The 17060-nt window shown below is 27.8% G+C and overlaps 4 protein-coding genes across 6 annotated transcripts; 3 read left to right on the forward strand and 1 right to left on the reverse strand.

The window, feature by feature from the left end:
• Window positions 1–1799: 1799 nt before the first annotated feature.
• LOC119684302 (zinc finger protein DPF3-like) lies at window positions 1800–3182 on the forward strand (the record flags this gene model as incomplete). Of its 3 annotated transcripts, none has more annotated exon segments than XR_005252725.1 (3): window positions 1800–2060; window positions 2122–2933; window positions 2986–3182. XR_005252725.1 is itself a non-coding variant. In XM_038098315.1 (2 exon segments), coding segments are annotated over 2 exon segments (1013 nt in total), but the record flags the coding sequence as incomplete, so codon positions are not given.
• A 7261-nt stretch (window positions 3183–10443) lies between these two features.
• On the forward strand, window positions 10444–11907 carry LOC119682853. Its single transcript, XM_038096378.1, has 4 exons — window positions 10444–10575; window positions 11315–11538; window positions 11592–11699; window positions 11766–11907. Exons 1-4 carry the CDS (start codon window positions 10444–10446, stop codon window positions 11905–11907), a joined length of 606 nt encoding a protein of 201 aa, XP_037952306.1.
• Window positions 11908–15020: 3113 nt separating this feature from the next.
• Window positions 15021–15780, reverse strand: LOC119680819 (josephin-like protein). The gene is made up of 3 exons (XM_038093814.1): window positions 15653–15780; window positions 15415–15586; window positions 15021–15339 (listed from the first exon to the last, which is right to left on the reverse strand). Exons 1-3 carry the CDS (start codon window positions 15729–15731, stop codon window positions 15033–15035), a joined length of 558 nt encoding a protein of 185 aa, XP_037949742.1. The 5' UTR covers window positions 15732–15780; the 3' UTR covers window positions 15021–15032.
• Window positions 15781–16139: 359 nt separating this feature from the next.
• Window positions 16140–16632, forward strand: LOC119682930 (ribonuclease kappa-like). Its single transcript, XM_038096502.1, has 2 exons — window positions 16140–16400; window positions 16475–16632. Exons 1-2 carry the CDS (start codon window positions 16332–16334, stop codon window positions 16622–16624), a joined length of 219 nt encoding a protein of 72 aa, XP_037952430.1. The 5' UTR covers window positions 16140–16331; the 3' UTR covers window positions 16625–16632.
• The last annotated feature ends 428 nt before the right edge of the window (window positions 16633–17060 follow it).

Raw genomic sequence — 17060 nt, forward strand, 5'->3', positions numbered from 1 at the left:
GAGAATTTGCTGAGTCAGCTACATTTAGCCGTCATACATATTATACAATATTTTCCTAATTCATATTGCATTCTTGATTAATGATTACTTCGCATTTTTTACATACAAAATAATGCATATAGTTTGGATCTAAATTTGATACCTCTTCGAATGTATTCATGTGAATATATAATAGTCATATATACTACACAGTTTAAGTAAAATGCAGGCTTATTATTTCAAAATGTGCCATATGGTTAAATATATCTCAACTAATTCAGAACATAACGTCTAGAATGACTAAACCTCGGATGCTTTCCTTTTAAGCACATATTTAGTAGTAAAAAGGAAACATTCTACTTATAGACAAATATGTATCGGCCCTTTAAAAAATTCAACTACTACTTTTTCTAGTTACGTATTTTTTTTAGATATTTCTCTAGCGGTGATAGCAAAACTATTTGACATTCTCCATATACGTATGGGTTCAAAGAGAAATAAGGAGCTACAAAATTTTTCTAATACGTCATTTCTCTAATACATAACAAAAGAGTAGATCAAATATCCTCAAGTAATTTGGGCATTAATGGCGTTTTCGATTGGTAAAACTGAATTTAATCTAGATTGACTCTCTATCTGACAAATTTTGTTGCTCAATTGAACATTTTGCGAATAATCCAACGTTTTTGTAGTAGTTTAGTAGACAACATACTTGTCATAAATAAATATATCGAAACAAATCGCACTTAATTTGTGTAGTCATATAAAACAATTTTTAAATAATATATTGCACTAATCTATGTGATTTATAAGCTAATTTACAGAAAAATATGATCAATTTGGTGTCCTTGTTACTGTGATAGTTTTACCGGTTTAAAAGGCGGTCCTTACGAACGAAATCCCAATGAGACTGATATGTGACACATACTTGTCGATTTCAAGTAGCTCAAGTTTGTAGACCCGTTCGCTCATGAAACTTTTTCCTATTCTTATTTAAGCTACTGTTATAAGACGTCTCTTAATAGCATATGTGCGAAACACCGATAAAAGTTGCAATCGATATTTGATGGTCGTAAACCCATGCCTCCATTACATACAGTGTAATATTCTTCGAATTAAATTTAAGTTATCATTCCAACTACTTTTTCATATAGTCCAATAGATGCCAACGAATTTTGTAGTTAATACTTCATTTTGTCGATGGTAGTTTATAATCATTATATAAGTTTTTTATTTCGAATATAATTCCAATTATTCTCTTAGCTTTATATTCTTAAGTGTATAATAGATGACTAAATAATTTCCTGTATTTATTATTGTTTATTTATTTCTGTTTATTCCCACGAATGTTTAATTCAACTTCTTTGAAATATTACTTTAAACGCTAATGTTTACGGATTATTTTACCTGAATATTCTGTACCTATTACACTTCGAAAGCTGCAGCCATTACACTAATATTTCATTCCAAAAATAATTCTAATTACTCTCTTAGAACTCTATCCTTAAGTATATAATTGAAAACAATTTCTTTGGTCCATCATTTTTTACTAAATGTACTTTGACAAAAACATGATTAAAAGGTTAGTTCATTTTTATTTACTCCAAAGAATAGTTAAATCAATTGTCCTGCAAAATATATAAATACAATAATATATATACTTTAAGCATATATATAGTGCAATAATTATGCTGCATAATCTGTATAACTATCAGAGCTAGTGCTAACTTATTCTTACAGCAAGATCCACACAATTCAGTTTTTAATTCAAATTCCTATTTAAATTCCTATAAGATTTTGTTCATATTATGTTCTTATAGCTATCGCAGCTGCAGATGGAAATTCAATGAGCGCTTCGGGTGACAATGATAGTAAAGACTCACATCCAAATGCTGAGAAAGAGTGGTTCCACGAAGATATGGATATATCACATTATCATCATGTAGATGACTTCGAAGAAGATTTTGAATCAGATAACGATTTCGATGAATCATACAGTAGTCGTGGCAAACGTAAACGTGGATCACGTTCGCGAAGAGTAAATACTACTTTGGATGGTACCCCAAAACGTGGACGTAAAGGTAAATCTCGCTTTCATATATATTAAAATTAATTTAATAATTGAATATAATTTATATTTAGCACGCCGACGCACAACTGGTCCTGATGGTGAAGTTGTTGATGGACGTCGACGACGTGGTGGGAATAATACTGCAGTGGCAGCGGCATCTGCAGCAGCTGCTGCAGCCGCACATGTTCCACCTATAGTTGCTAGCAATTCAAATTCAGCTTCACCGATTGCCACGCATGACGAGACATCTCAATCATTACTGGGTGTACCGACCACAGTAGTGCCGCATTTGTCTACACTTGATAAATCAACCAGTGATACTGGTGCTTCAAATGATGCTACATCATTGGCTAGTACTAGTGCAACATCACCTGTTGCTCCGGCAACTCTTGCAGGTGCAATTACACCCGCCATTAACGCAAGTCCCAAAAAGGAACCTAAGAATAAATTACGTGCTGATCGTGAAATAGCGCAACCATCACCGTATTGTGATTTTTGTTTAGGCGATCAACGTGAAAATAAAAAAACAAATCTACCCGAAGAGCTGGTATCATGTTCAGATTGTGGTCGTTCTGGACATCCTACTTGCTTACAATTCACACCGAACATGATTATTTCAGTGAAGAGATATCGTTGGCAATGTATTGAATGCAAATACTGTTCGATATGTGGCACCTCTGATAATGATGATCAGTTATTATTTTGTGATGACTGCGATCGTGGTTATCATATGTATTGTTTGTCACCGCCATTGATAACACCACCTGAAGGTTCGTGGAGTTGTAAGCTATGTATGGAAGAATTCCATAAGGAAAATCAGTAAAACCATTAGCGTCAAGCTTAATGCAGTTGGTAATCGTTAACATTTAATTATAAAATGTGGGTATGTATGATTACGTTGCGCTGGACTTTATTTACATTAATCTATCGTTTAGATATACATAAACCATTAGACCGGAACAGAATTAAAAATTAGTTATTCGGCAAAATTTGTATAGTTAATCTTGGCGGCTTATAGAGAAATTTTTCTCGATCACTAATACTTCTATGACTTTAGTACTAATTCTAACAGAGGAGAACTTAACTATTATTTTTCGTTGCACAGTAACGTAATTATTTTTATAATTCATCTAAGGCGTAATAATATGTTTTTGTTTAAACTTTCTACTTTTTTATATTCCGTGGAAATTTTATCTAAATACGTTTTTTTAATAGAGAAAAATAGCACTTAACTTTCTGCTTTAACTAATAAAGTATTTACGCAGTTAATAATTGTGGTACGCAGTACAAAAATTAAGTATATAATCTATAATATCGATAAATGGGACAAAAATTTTTTTTAACACAAAACACCTTTAGTCATAATAAAAAGCATTTATTTTCATTTAAAATGTATATGGAGTAGTCAACCTCGGGGATAAATATTTCACACTGTTCTCATTAAAAAGATTTACCAACCTTGATATGTTTTTTTTTTGCATATACGAACGAGAGATCGGTATAATTATTTTTTGTAAAGGTATCAGTGTTCACATGGTTTAGTTCATTTTCATCATCTCATAAATTTGTATTTCGCCTGCTCCATTTTAAATTTCATATCTACAGTACTGTACTAACATTACAAATTTTCAATGTAATTTTGAGAATTTCTTCATTTTAGTTAATAACATTCTCACATTTTTATTTCGAATATAATTGAATAATTAATTACATTCCTCACTCCTTAAAATTTTTTCTGCAATTCATCTCTTTTTTTTTAGATTGTCTTAACATTTTGAGCACTCTTCGATATTATTTATTTTTACCTATATCTTGAACTCACTTTCATTCAAATTCAAAATATGGCATCTTTTATGTTATTATTTATTAATTAATAAGTATTTTTAATTAGCTGTTAGTTTATTACCAATTAAATTTCTCCTAGTATTGTGTAAAGTATCTTCGCTTATTATGTATTATTTTTAGATGAATATATGTAACAAAACTTTCAAGTAAATCAAGTTTGTATAAATTTGAGTGCTTCGTAGTTTTATTCATACATAAGTTATAATATAAGTAAATCAAATTAAACATATATAAAAGATTGGTATTAATAATTTCATGTGAATTTTGCTTCCTTATTTTAAATATTTAATTTAGCATATATTAATGCATAATGTATACAGTGAATATTATGTGTTTCATATATAACGTATTACTTGTAATCTACTTAAGACATAGCAAACTTAAAAAATAAAAATAATGCTCATTCAATGTAACAATCCTTGTGTTTTTATTTTACTTAAATAGTTGTATTTATCATTATAAAATTGAAAGTAAATATTACAATATTTCATATATGAATGTATTTATAGCAATATCTTACTATTATCAAAAAAAAGTATAATGTGCCGGTGTATTTTTATTTCATGACGTCATCATGCCCGCATTGCGGTGCATTGATGTTTTTCTCTACTATAAAAAAAAATAATGTGTGGTGTCATCATGCTGCTAGTGAAGTTAATATTATTTATTAGAAATATATAAGAAAAAATAAATAATACGTCGTTTACGTCTTAATTTCACTGATGCCAAAAGGAAAGAACGTCTTTGCGTAAAGACTGTAATCATACATAAATGTTAAGATCGTATTTTAATGTGCCTCTAAACATATCTAATATTTGGGTTTAAAAACAATTGAAAATACAAGAAAATGAAAACGTGTAAAGCATTTATTAGAGGAATAACTTAAACAAAATGGTAAAATACAATGTAATTTGTTTCAAAAGAATAACATTAAATGCCTATGTTTAAGGTTGGGATTGCATGAAGAAGGACAAACTTTATATATATATATATGGTACAAACTCTTACATAGTAAACAATATGTACGTGCTCTTAAAATTCTCCAGAAGAGACATCAAATTTTTTTAAATACTTCAAAACTAGAATGAAATTTGAAGTCTCTTCTAGGGAATGTTAAAAGTAAATACATATTGTTGAATATGAAAGAGTACGTATGAATATAACGGGGTTTGGCGAGCGAGGGTTGGCAGAGTTCTATAATTTTGTACATAAATATATTAATACATATTGTTGAATATGAAAGAGTACGTATGAATATAACGGGGTTTGGCGAGCGAAGTATATTAATTTATAGTCATAACTATTTAATACAGTCCCTCAAGAAGATCTTTTCAGTCATGAAAATCTTGGTTTTAAAACCACGGATCATGCAATATATAACAGGAAAACTTCAGATATATACGTACAGAAAATATACTACAGAGCCCTACAAAATTTAAATAACAACTATTTGTGTGAACAAATCCCATATTAGATTGAACTGCATACGCTATTATATCTCAGTACTACTATAACTTTAAGGCTTTTACATTACTTTTCTAGTTATTTTTGTTAGTTGTCTTTGGCTGCTTTGTTTCGAATCGTGTTTTTGCGGTTATATACAGTTAAGTATCTTAGGGGTTCATGTCAGTCTTAACATCAGTCTTAGCCCATATTTTCTAAGTATTTCTCAAACAACTATCAACAAAAAAACTTTTATTTAAGTTTTGTTTCTGTTCTGACAATCTATATTGCTAAGCCATAATATAGCAAAGACGAATCTAGTAAAAATCCAAAGCTGGTGGCTGTACTAATTTATTTGCATTTAGAACTTATCAGGTAATGCGGGTCGTTATTTTTGTATCTGGTTAGTTATGTCTTTCCTTAGCGCAATCTAGTTAAAAGGTTAGTTACTACACAAGCTTAATGAATTTTTAAGATCTGTGATAGAAAAAAAGAATAAAGTTACGACTAAGTATTATTTATGTTAATTTTTATCTGGTATTAATAGAATCTAATTGTAACTGATTTAGTTTTGACTTCATATGCTAAATTTGAATTTAAAACGCTAGCACGATATCATCTACATCATTCAGATCCTAAAGGTATGATGAAAACTTGATATCACGTTATTAATTACACATGGTTTGTCGCAGTTCTGCTCTGAAATCAGATATGTACTTATTGCTCTATAAAATAAAATATTTTGGATAAAGCGCAAGATTTGGCAAAACTCTTGAGTTCAATAAATATAAGAAATATAAGAAAAATATAAGAAAATATAAGAAAGAATATATTTATTGAACTCAAGAGTTTTGCCAAATCTTGCGCTTTATCCAAAATATTTTATTTTATAGAGCAATAAGTACATATCTGATTTCAGAGCAGAACTGCGACAAACCATGTGTAATTAATAACGTGATATCAAGTTTTCATCATACTAAATAGCCTTTAGGTCTTGCTTTCTTGTCTCTTCGGGAGTTAAGATAATCGATAATTTCCAGATATTCTTTATTATTTAGTTTTGTCAAAATTGTGTTTGTTTTTAAAGTCGAGATTTTGTTAAAAAATATATATCATTGGAGAGTATAATAACTTTATCAGCCAAATCTTCTTCTCCAATTTAGAGTATATTCAGATGTAGTCAATTAAATGATAAATGGATCTTTATCTTAAGTTCTCATTCCTGCAATAATATTCAGGACAACAATACATATGTTATATAATATATGTATTGTTGACTTTTCCACCCACTTTACTTATGACTTTTACGTAAAGTGGGTGGAAAAAATGGGTTCAGTTGAGTTACTTTAACAGAAGAATGATATCATAGAATATCATCATAAAACTTTAAAACTCGGTAAAAAAACGCTTAAAAAATTAATTTTATTTATAGATTTTATTTTTTTTTCTAATTTTTTTTAATAAAATATATAAATAATAAATATTAATTTTAAATGTAATTTAAGATTTATCATTGTTTGAGTAATTACTATAAGGTCGTATTTTCACTTTTGATTTTGATCTTCCAATGGATGCATTTAAAATTGCCATTATTCTTGGATTCATTGTTACTGTCAAAGCTTCTAAAGGTTTCCTGGATTTCTGAGCAGTAGCCATATTTTTGAAATTTGAACATATTTTGTATTTAACAGAATCTCTTTGTAGTTTGGCTTTTTTGTACACATTTTCCTTATTATCTTCGGAAGCTATTGATTGTTTATGGGGATCCGGACTTGCACTTCGATTATCCCTTTTTCGTTTACCATAACCTTCTGAACTTGATGGCTTTTCATCGTTAACATTCGGTGGAGTATTTCGTTTTATTTGATCTGTGACTGTTTTATCCATGTTTTTTATAAAAACTTCGTTCTTAGTATCAATCGATTGCGTCTGGCATCTGGTTTCTGCAATGGTGTCTGGTATTATATATTTCGGCTTATGTGCTACTCTAACTTTTGGTTTGATAACTGGTTGAACTTTTTCATAATTAATTTCAACTGTTGGACTTTTTTCTCTCATGTGCTTTTGCGATCTTCCAGTTGAAATTTCACATAACAAGTTGTATTCTTGTTCTAACTCCATTATAGTCAAAGTAAATTTCTGATATTATTGTAACCTTAAATGGTATGTTACACAATAAAATTGAGATAACGAATGATGGATATAATTTCAGTTTACTCTTTTTATAAGTATGAATTTAGTAGTGATCTTAAGAGTTTGTTTTAAATTTATTCACTCCATTTTTCAGGTAGGAGCCTTCATTCGTGAATACTTAAATGACCTTTTATAAAATTCACTATAATTCAGGTTCTTAAAACGGTTGATAAGAATATATTAAAAATACATAGATTTTCTATTTAAGTTTCGAGCATTGAAACATGTTTTTTTAAATATACATTTATGACTTAGGTACCCGTTTCGTTTTTTAATAACGAACTTTTATACCTACTCTATGCAAGTAGAATTTTGTTTAATTGAGATAGTATTTAGTGACTAGAGAAATAAATAGGTAAAAATCCCATATCCTACCTAAATGATTTTTAATTCTATTATTCCCTTAGACATAATATCGGTGAAAATACGTTTTATTACTTAAGGATATTATTTTTGCATGAATTTTATATAGATTATTAGAGATATTAGTAAATTATAGATTATAGATTATTAGAGATTAGTAAAAATAATAAATGGTCTGTATATAATTTTTCAATAATACAATAGTATTTACTATGAAAGCTGAAAAGTTGCAATTATTAAATTCTTGATATTATGGTTATAATAGTAGTTTATTAATCGGCTGGAAAAATCCCTCACAATTTTTGTTATGTATTTTTAATTCCTTGACAATAACAAATACACAAATGTATCTTTAACTATCGCTCTAATTGAAGCATAGAGCGATAGAAAAAAAATATATACTATTAGGGATTGTAGTCCTAAGATATAATTTATCTTAATTGGTGTCTGATTGATCTTTGCATTTTGCTAAATAAGTTAAAATGAAACGAAGGGCTCCAAATTTTCCTTGTATCTACAACAAATAAAGCAAATCACATTTATTTGAAAGTCCTATTAATAATTAAATTCTGTACTTCATTGATATACCATATATTGTCCAATTGATTTACATATCAAGAATATTTCATGTAAGCTAATTAAAAATGAAATTAGTAATTCAAGTTGCCAGATTTTGAAAAAATGTCGGTAAAAGTGATTAAATTGCTGTTAGAAAGCCGATAGATAATATCCATTGTAATTGCTGAACGCCTAATATATCCAACTTGATGAAACATAAACCATAAATAATACTTAAAGATCATATATACTGATAATACCGAGGAATTAATTGCAAATATTGTTTCCGTAAAAGACGAAGACTTTCTTTACATATAAAAAGCCTTGATTACACACATGTGATATATACTAATTTTTCAGTCCTAATGGGTTTCTCAGTTCCTTATGTATTCTGACAGATTTACTTACCAATTAAGAATAATTTATGCATAAAACTAATAATTTAAGTAACCATATGTCGCTTGACTCTCACAAGACTGATGTTACTGGGTAAAATCTTACTGCTAAAGGCACTTACTTTTATAAGTGATGATATATAAATCGATGACAGATTTTAACACCATCCTTCAAAATGAATATGTGTACGAATAGTAATAGTATCCAAAATCAAAAAGTTATTAAATATAATTAAAATTATGCAGTTAAAATTATTTATTAAAAATACTTTCTTGAGAAAACAAAGAGCAATAAGATTGAAGGGGAATAAGTACCTAATTTACAATTTTCATCATCGAAATCGAAATTTTAGTTTCGATATTCGAGGAATAAAATCAGTTAGATATAAGTACCTATGTAACAACTCTTGTCATTACAATACTGTTTAATCAACAGCCACATATGGCGTTGGAACGTGGGATCTAACCAAGGCAAATAAACATGGTCTTAAAGTCTATGAAAAAAAAATGCATCGAAAGTTTTTAAATGTTAAAGAAAGATATAGATCGGAATTTCTATTACTGTGACAAAGAAAACAAAGTGATTTATGGTTACTTAGTCACAGCGGTTATTACGTTACATTAAACTAAGCATGTTATAAAAATGGAGCACTATAACTCCAAATTACTGGATCCAATTCTAAGCACATCGGAAAGTGATGATGAGGGTTCGGTGGATGTAATTGTTCATCAGCCTTCTAAGAATGAAGTAGAAGACTCATTCAAAATTCTGAATTTATATTTGCGAACGAATGATACTACAACTGATGATCACTATTAGAGTATGAATAAAGTAAAATATCTCTTCACTGAAAATAAGAAAAAAATTAAAGTCCCAAACCCTAATTTCAAAAGATTTTACTTTATTATAACTTTTGTACTTTATTTGATTGCAAATAAAATGTAATTCTAGTTTCTTTCAAAAATAAAAAAAAAATACTCGAAGTCTCCATAAGTCAAACTTTTTTTTTTGCAAAATTGGATTTCAAGTTATGGAAGTTTGACTGTATATATATATATATATAGCAGATATATCCTAAATTTTTTAAGAAATTGTAATTTCAAGAAGATTAGTTAGATATAATGATATACACTAAAGATTAAATGACTTCAAGTTCTTTTAATTATGTGTAATCATTGCCATTATTAATTTACAGATTTTTAAATTTTTTTTATTAAATAATGGTAATACATTACTAAAACTTTTGGTAATGTATTGTTATATTTAGTACCTTATATTTTCAATATCAATATCGTTACGTTAATCACATGTAATGGCAAGATATAGCAGATATAACATATTCTTTTAATTTACAGTAAGAAGGATGTTAATTGGACAACCTACATGCATCTGAACCTAAAATATTTATTTAAATGAAGAGTTAAATGAGTTCAACATAAACTTAACTTTCATATCGTAATTGTTACCAGAATTTTCGCAGTTATCCATTTCATATAATTGCCACTAATTGAAATTCTTGAAAGAAGGAAGCAATATTTTTACCATTTCTGAAGTTTAGATTGATGGTTGAAATTAGTTGTAACTCAAACGAGAAAATGTTTAGTTTAAAATTATTCTTATACGTTTACGGACTTCTAAGTTTATATATTGCATTGGCTTCCAGTGATTATGAATCAAGACGCAAACGGTTTTTAATATTTCCGAGACAAGCACCTACAAGGCATCAGGTACTTTGGAAGTAGAGTGAATTAAGTCATCAGATATTGTAATACAAATTTCTAATGAACTATTTCGTTGAATAAACATCTGTCGAATTTTATCAAGATTTACTTAACTTTTGGATTTGAGAAAATGATATTACACTATAAATTTATTAATAATTAAAAAGCTGGAATTAGTAGTCTCAATTTTAACAATAGAGAAAGGCACAATGGTGTATATAGGTTCGATTTCGGTTATTTTAACTGATATTAGTTTTTTTATATTTATAACATTTTATATGATATAACATCGTTACTGAACGCCAATGTCTTTCAAATCATATTCTGTGCATAAAAAAACTATGATTAAGTTTAAAAAATGATTATAATTTTATTTAATTTAAGCAACCAAGTACACTATTAGCAAGAAAAAATGCTTGATACCAGAATGCTACCTCTTGATCTTTGATAAAAATGTAGAACTATACATAGTGACGCACTTAATATATTCTACTGTATCATAAATCGGCCATAAGACTTATAAATGAATATTTAATAAATTTATAAAACATAACAAAAAATTTGTTCAAATAAAAATTAAATTAAAGAAAAAAAGAAGTTAAAATAAATCCGTTAAAAATAATATACTTAATAATATTGTAAGTTGGCGTATAGCTAACATCAATGTAATTTATATATGGTATTTATATATTGGATCGATGTCCGAAAAATTAACAAAATATAAAGCTTCAATTTTAAATTACAGTTTATTATTGGTCTCGGTATTCCAACTGACCTAACATATGAGTCACTAACTTCAGGCTATCTCATTAAAGCTGAGTTTTGGTTACCCTATAATGCTACGGTATTTCGTGAAAACCCCTTTTGGCCAGAGTATACACCAGATCTAATAAATGCACGACAAAACTCCTTAAAACGATCCTCTTTGCGTTGGACTGCATATAATTATATAGAAAAAAAAATAGATAGGTGAGATGATATTGTTAATATCTTAAATATTTTATTTATACAATAAGATATAGTTATGGTTTCAATGGAAAAGAATGTTTACTTCGTATTATTTGTGAAGGAAATTCGGTAAAGTTTTCTAAGTATGAACTTTATGCTGAATTAGTGCATATATTTTTGAGGTGAGACAAAAATCTGGGAGTTATCATCTGTATAAGTAGTTGTATTAAATAAATTTTTTTTTTTAGTCCAAAAAGTTCATTGGATTTGGAAACCCCAGAAAGTACAGATTATGTGGAGGCAGCAGCAGTAGGAGAAAGAAGTGGTTCTTGCAAAATATATAATTGTGAAATATCATTTTTGAATTTGTTGTCATATATGGACTTTTAGAGAGGAATTTAATTTTTTAATGAAGAACTATTGTAAAATTTACGTAGAAGAACAGTAACATAATTTTTTAAATTCATCTATAACATTTTTTTGTTGTAATTTAATACTATTCGAAATACCTCTCTATTGAAATTAATAGATTATATTAAGAATATAGTTTCTTTTGTCAAAACGGACATTAAAATTAAATTTATATTCATCTCTGTAATTTTTTGAAACCTAGGTAATATGTGTGTAATAATCTGAATAATTTTTAATACCCAAACTTAATATCTACAAATGTAAACAGTTTTTGTAGATAATAATATAATATATATGAAGAATTATGCATTATTAAAAAAAGTACCATTACTGTTTCCCTCAGATTTATAACTGTTTTGGAATACCGTATTGATATATTATAGATATATGATATACGGATATACTTATTAGTGTATTTAATTTGACAATAAAAGTCTATTGTTTGTATCTTAGTTAACCTAAGTCACAACTATAAATCTATTAATTACCTAGTAACCTTGTAATTTTTCTAATTCATCAGTTTTGATCGGTTGCTCATAAATTGTATATTCGTAATACTATATATTCATAAATACATATGTAATTCTTAGTAAAATGAATGGTCATACTGTATTAGGAGTGTAGAACGGTATCACAACATAGTGTCGAACGGTTTATGACAACATAATTTGCAGAATTTAAATAAATCACTTAAGATTAAAATGAAGTAATATGAATTTGTTAACTTAAAGACCTATTTGTTTGAATATATAGAATTAGGTATATTAAATTTAATATTTTCAACAGGTAGACATGTTCGTTTCATAATAATTTATTCACATCTGCTATTCTTGGAACCTTTTTAGTCGAGGTCATAGGCATTAAATAGAAATCTAACTAATTATTTTATTATTAAATATTACCTATGATTGTACGGAAAGACCATTATTGTTAATACAAAAATAAACACACAACAATAGCTTCAATATTTTTTGTAGTTAAGTGACATCTGTTATCATAATCCTATACATGCAATGCAAAGGAGCTAGAGATATTATCACACTATTTCAAAAGTCAATGGTCAATAAATAATAATATGATAAATTACTGTTTGTGGGCTGTAATATCATTAAAAAAGGGTTAATTATAGAGAACTACTTAAACATTGCCATTTGAAATCATTATTCATTTTCAAACTATTACTTTCACTTTTTATACTAAAGTATGATGATTGTTAAAAATATGTATATTTAAAAACAAAAATGATTTTTTAGATTTGGAAATATACTTATTTTAGGATGACATATTTGCAATATTATTAAAAACATCTGAACATTCAATTTTTTAATCAGATCTGCTTAAGTTCAAGATATATATTTAAATGAAAATTACTTAGTATGACTGTTTTATAAAATTATAAAATTACAGAATTATAACAATGCTTCAAAAAGTAATTTATATTCTAAATTTTTCGCATTATTTTAAGATCTAGTTTAGATCTTGAGAATATACCAGGTGTTGGGAAATCGTATACTTCGCAATTTTTTATATTCAAAATTTTTTTACTTTGATTTATTTCATGAAAGAAATCAAATAACTTAAAGGCGATGCTATGATATATAATTTTATAACTATATTATTATAATTATATTATAAAAATTTATATAACATTATTATTTTTTTATCTACTACAATGTATTGTTTATGCTCTATCATATTGCTTTGTTTGTGTAATTTGGTTTTGGTATAAATTGTGAAACCTTGTATAATATTGATATAGTATATTGAGTGGTTTTTAATAGTTGGTATACTTCGATACTTTTATTTTTTCTTATGACTTGAGAAATGATTTACTTTAATACTTACGATACCGCGTTCAGTGCTTTGAAACTTAGTTGATTACTAGTATTTATTATTAATAGTCAGTTAGTAGTTATTATTAGTATGTTAAATGGTTTTATTTTGATTTCAGAACCTTCACCCTTTTATAATTCTTTTTCACTTTAGATGTATAAGTTTGATATTATATTTCCCAAAGCTGGAATAATTGCTCCGTTTGTAGGATTTCCCAGATTTTTTAATATTGAAAGCCTGGTAGAATTGATGTATTTTTATACCGTGCCGATCTATGGGTCTTCATGAGTATCTTTATTTTTGACCAATTTTTGAGTTTTGATTAGTTTCTTTTAACGTTTTATTTAGAATCATTAAAATTTAAATACAAAATATAAATAAGTAGATAAGTGAGAAAAGAGCGTTTGTTTAGGATATGGATTGAATGACGGCTGGACGAAATTTAGTTGAAACTAGCCTGAATCGAGGCGACATCATGAAGAGTTTATTTGGGGCACACATTGGGTATTAATATATTTATCTGTGACGAGTAGCTATGTAGCTTATGGCTAAATGGATGGCTGAAACCTGCGGAGCTGCATTTTAGCATGATTGGATGTTGTTTTTAGCGCCCGCAAAAAAGGGGTGCTTATACTGAAACAAATCACAATACGATGTGGTTTCAAGAACAGCCCGGAGCCACTCGTCAATCTCATTAACCAAGTGCCGTTCAGCACCTCCGAAAGAGATCACGCAAGCTGTTCCCTACAGGCTACCACAACAACAACAATAATACTACGTCCTATTGCTTTGTATGTGTATAACAGGTTCCTCTATCATTACCCAAAGAAGAGCCTTAGCTCATTATTGCGGTATTTTATACGACTGCACAGAAAAGGTTAACAGTTTTTGCAGTAAATTTATTTGCATTGAAAACTATTTGGTGCTAAAGAAAGGTTTAATATAGATCCCTTATATCTCTTCGCTACATCATAGCTTTTATATAAACTTTATTTTTATATTACAACAAATAAATTGTATTTCATATATAATTTTTATTCATGATTTTATTTATTAAATCTTTATGAATGTCTTATTGTTTCAGTGTCAATATATATAAATAACAAATAAATAAGAACAGGTGCTTTTTAAAAAAAATTAACATATACAAAATATTTGTACGAAAAATTTATTAATGGCAATTTCACAAACCAAATAGTTGATTATAAAATCGGGTATTGAATACCAGATCTTTTATAACGAATATTGCTTTTTTTAAATAGATTTATTGATTAACTCTCAGCGACCTCTTCATCTCTTAACCAATTTTCTTTAACGTTTTCATTTGTTAATATGACGAACACTTCTCGTTCATTTGTATTTAATTGAGAGCGTAAGAATCGTAATAGTTCTACTTCATTACCTATACATTCTGGCCGTGATAATTTTGAGTCTAAATTATAGTAGTTATCATTAATTTTTCTAACTGCTATCCAATGTCTTCTGTGTAGTGGCAGGGTTACAAAACCAATTTTGTAATCAGAAGGCACATTTAATATAAAACCAAAAACTACGTCAAGATTTATGCATGCAGGATCTCTATTATGCAAAGAAAAATCAATAATTTATTAAAGAATTTTCTAAAAACAAACTATTATTAATATAGTAACATACTTTCTTTTATCGAACCAAGCTGCTTCACAGTTTCTTTTGCTAAGTGCTCTCATAAGTACGTTGACATCATAATTACCCCAACCAATCCAGGAGCGATGCGGATTAAGCCAAGATTCTGGACTTAGATCTGTGCATATATCATCTAATTCTTCTTTGGTATAGGTTTGTTTGGCTATAGATTTTCATTTACAGTTTACAAGCAATGGATTTTAATTAATATTATTAATAATTTGATTACCTTGGAACAAATTGTTTAGTGCATGCAAACAGCATAGTTGGCGTGATTGACGTTCATGATATATATTTTGTTCCGTCATCACACAAAATTTATATATATTTATTATTCAACAATTAATTTTAAGCAACTAAAATATTTGCCAAATACAAAATATTACAACAATGATTTAAATGCTTTGTTTTGTTTTTATATTTGTGGAACTTGTTTATTGAACATATGCTACACAAATAGGACTGACAAGCAAAAAAGAATTTTATTTCCAATGTGTATTCCAATATTTCGTTATTAAAATTCTGAATATACACAATTTTATTTGCATATATATAATTTTAAATTTATTATTTATAATTTATATACTTATTTTATTATAAATTTATATGTATTAAAATAAACTTTTTCCCTTCATGACAACATAAACATATCTAAAGCTACTTTTCATATTTGGTTCCACAAATATTTTTTGAAACGCAACTAACTTCACTACTTTTCGAACGAGTGAGTACAACAACTGTCACATGATTTTCACCTGACTAAAATTTTTTGTCGCGAAAATTTTCACTAGTAGAATTTTGTAAAATTAATTTTTTCCAAATTTAACAAGTGAAATATAATAAGTAAATTGTTAGTTAAACAAATTACTTCGTGTTTTGGTATAATCTGCGCTTAAAATAATAAAAAAATGAAAATCTGTGGTCCAAAGTTGTCACTCTGTGGCTTAATCATTTCTGTATGGGGAATCATACAATTGGTATGTATAACAGAAAAACATATAAATAATAAATATTTAAAATTTTTTCTTTATTTTAAATTGTGCTTATATAGGTGCTTATGGGTTTATTCTTCTACATACACAGTGTTGCACTAATTGAGGATTTGCCCTTGGAAGAAGAATACAAGACACTTGAGGAGTTCTATGATGCCGCAAATACTGCTTACAGTCAGGTTAGCTTAGAAAACTTAAAATTGGTTTAACATTAGAAGTGGAAGTCTTAGTTTATTAATAATGAACGAAAAGTTGAGTACACGCCTTTTTAGAACCGACATTAGAAAACACCAAAATATTGAAATAAATTTTAACAACAAAGAAAGCACAATAATTCGTAACAACCGTATCTTTCACCAAAGATTTGTGCTTTACGGTTAGGTTAAATAAGCTTATTAATTTAATAGAAATTATAAATCGTTTAATTAAAGTGGTTAATGATACAGTTCTGTTTATTTCATATTACTACACTATCAGTGCTAAGGTAATTGGAACCAAAAGACAGTAGTATCTTTTTTGATTTTGTATATTATATTGTATATTACATAGAAAAGAAAATATAATTGTTAGAGGCATAATAGATGTCATCCGAATTATCAGACTGCCTAAAAAAATACCATATTAAATGCAAATTGTCCTGTAATT

The sequence above is a fragment of the Teleopsis dalmanni genome, chromosome 2 (genome assembly GCF_002237135.1).
Source record: "Teleopsis dalmanni isolate 2A chromosome 2, ASM223713v2, whole genome shotgun sequence".
Taxonomy (NCBI): Eukaryota; Metazoa; Arthropoda; class Insecta; order Diptera; family Diopsidae; genus Teleopsis; species Teleopsis dalmanni.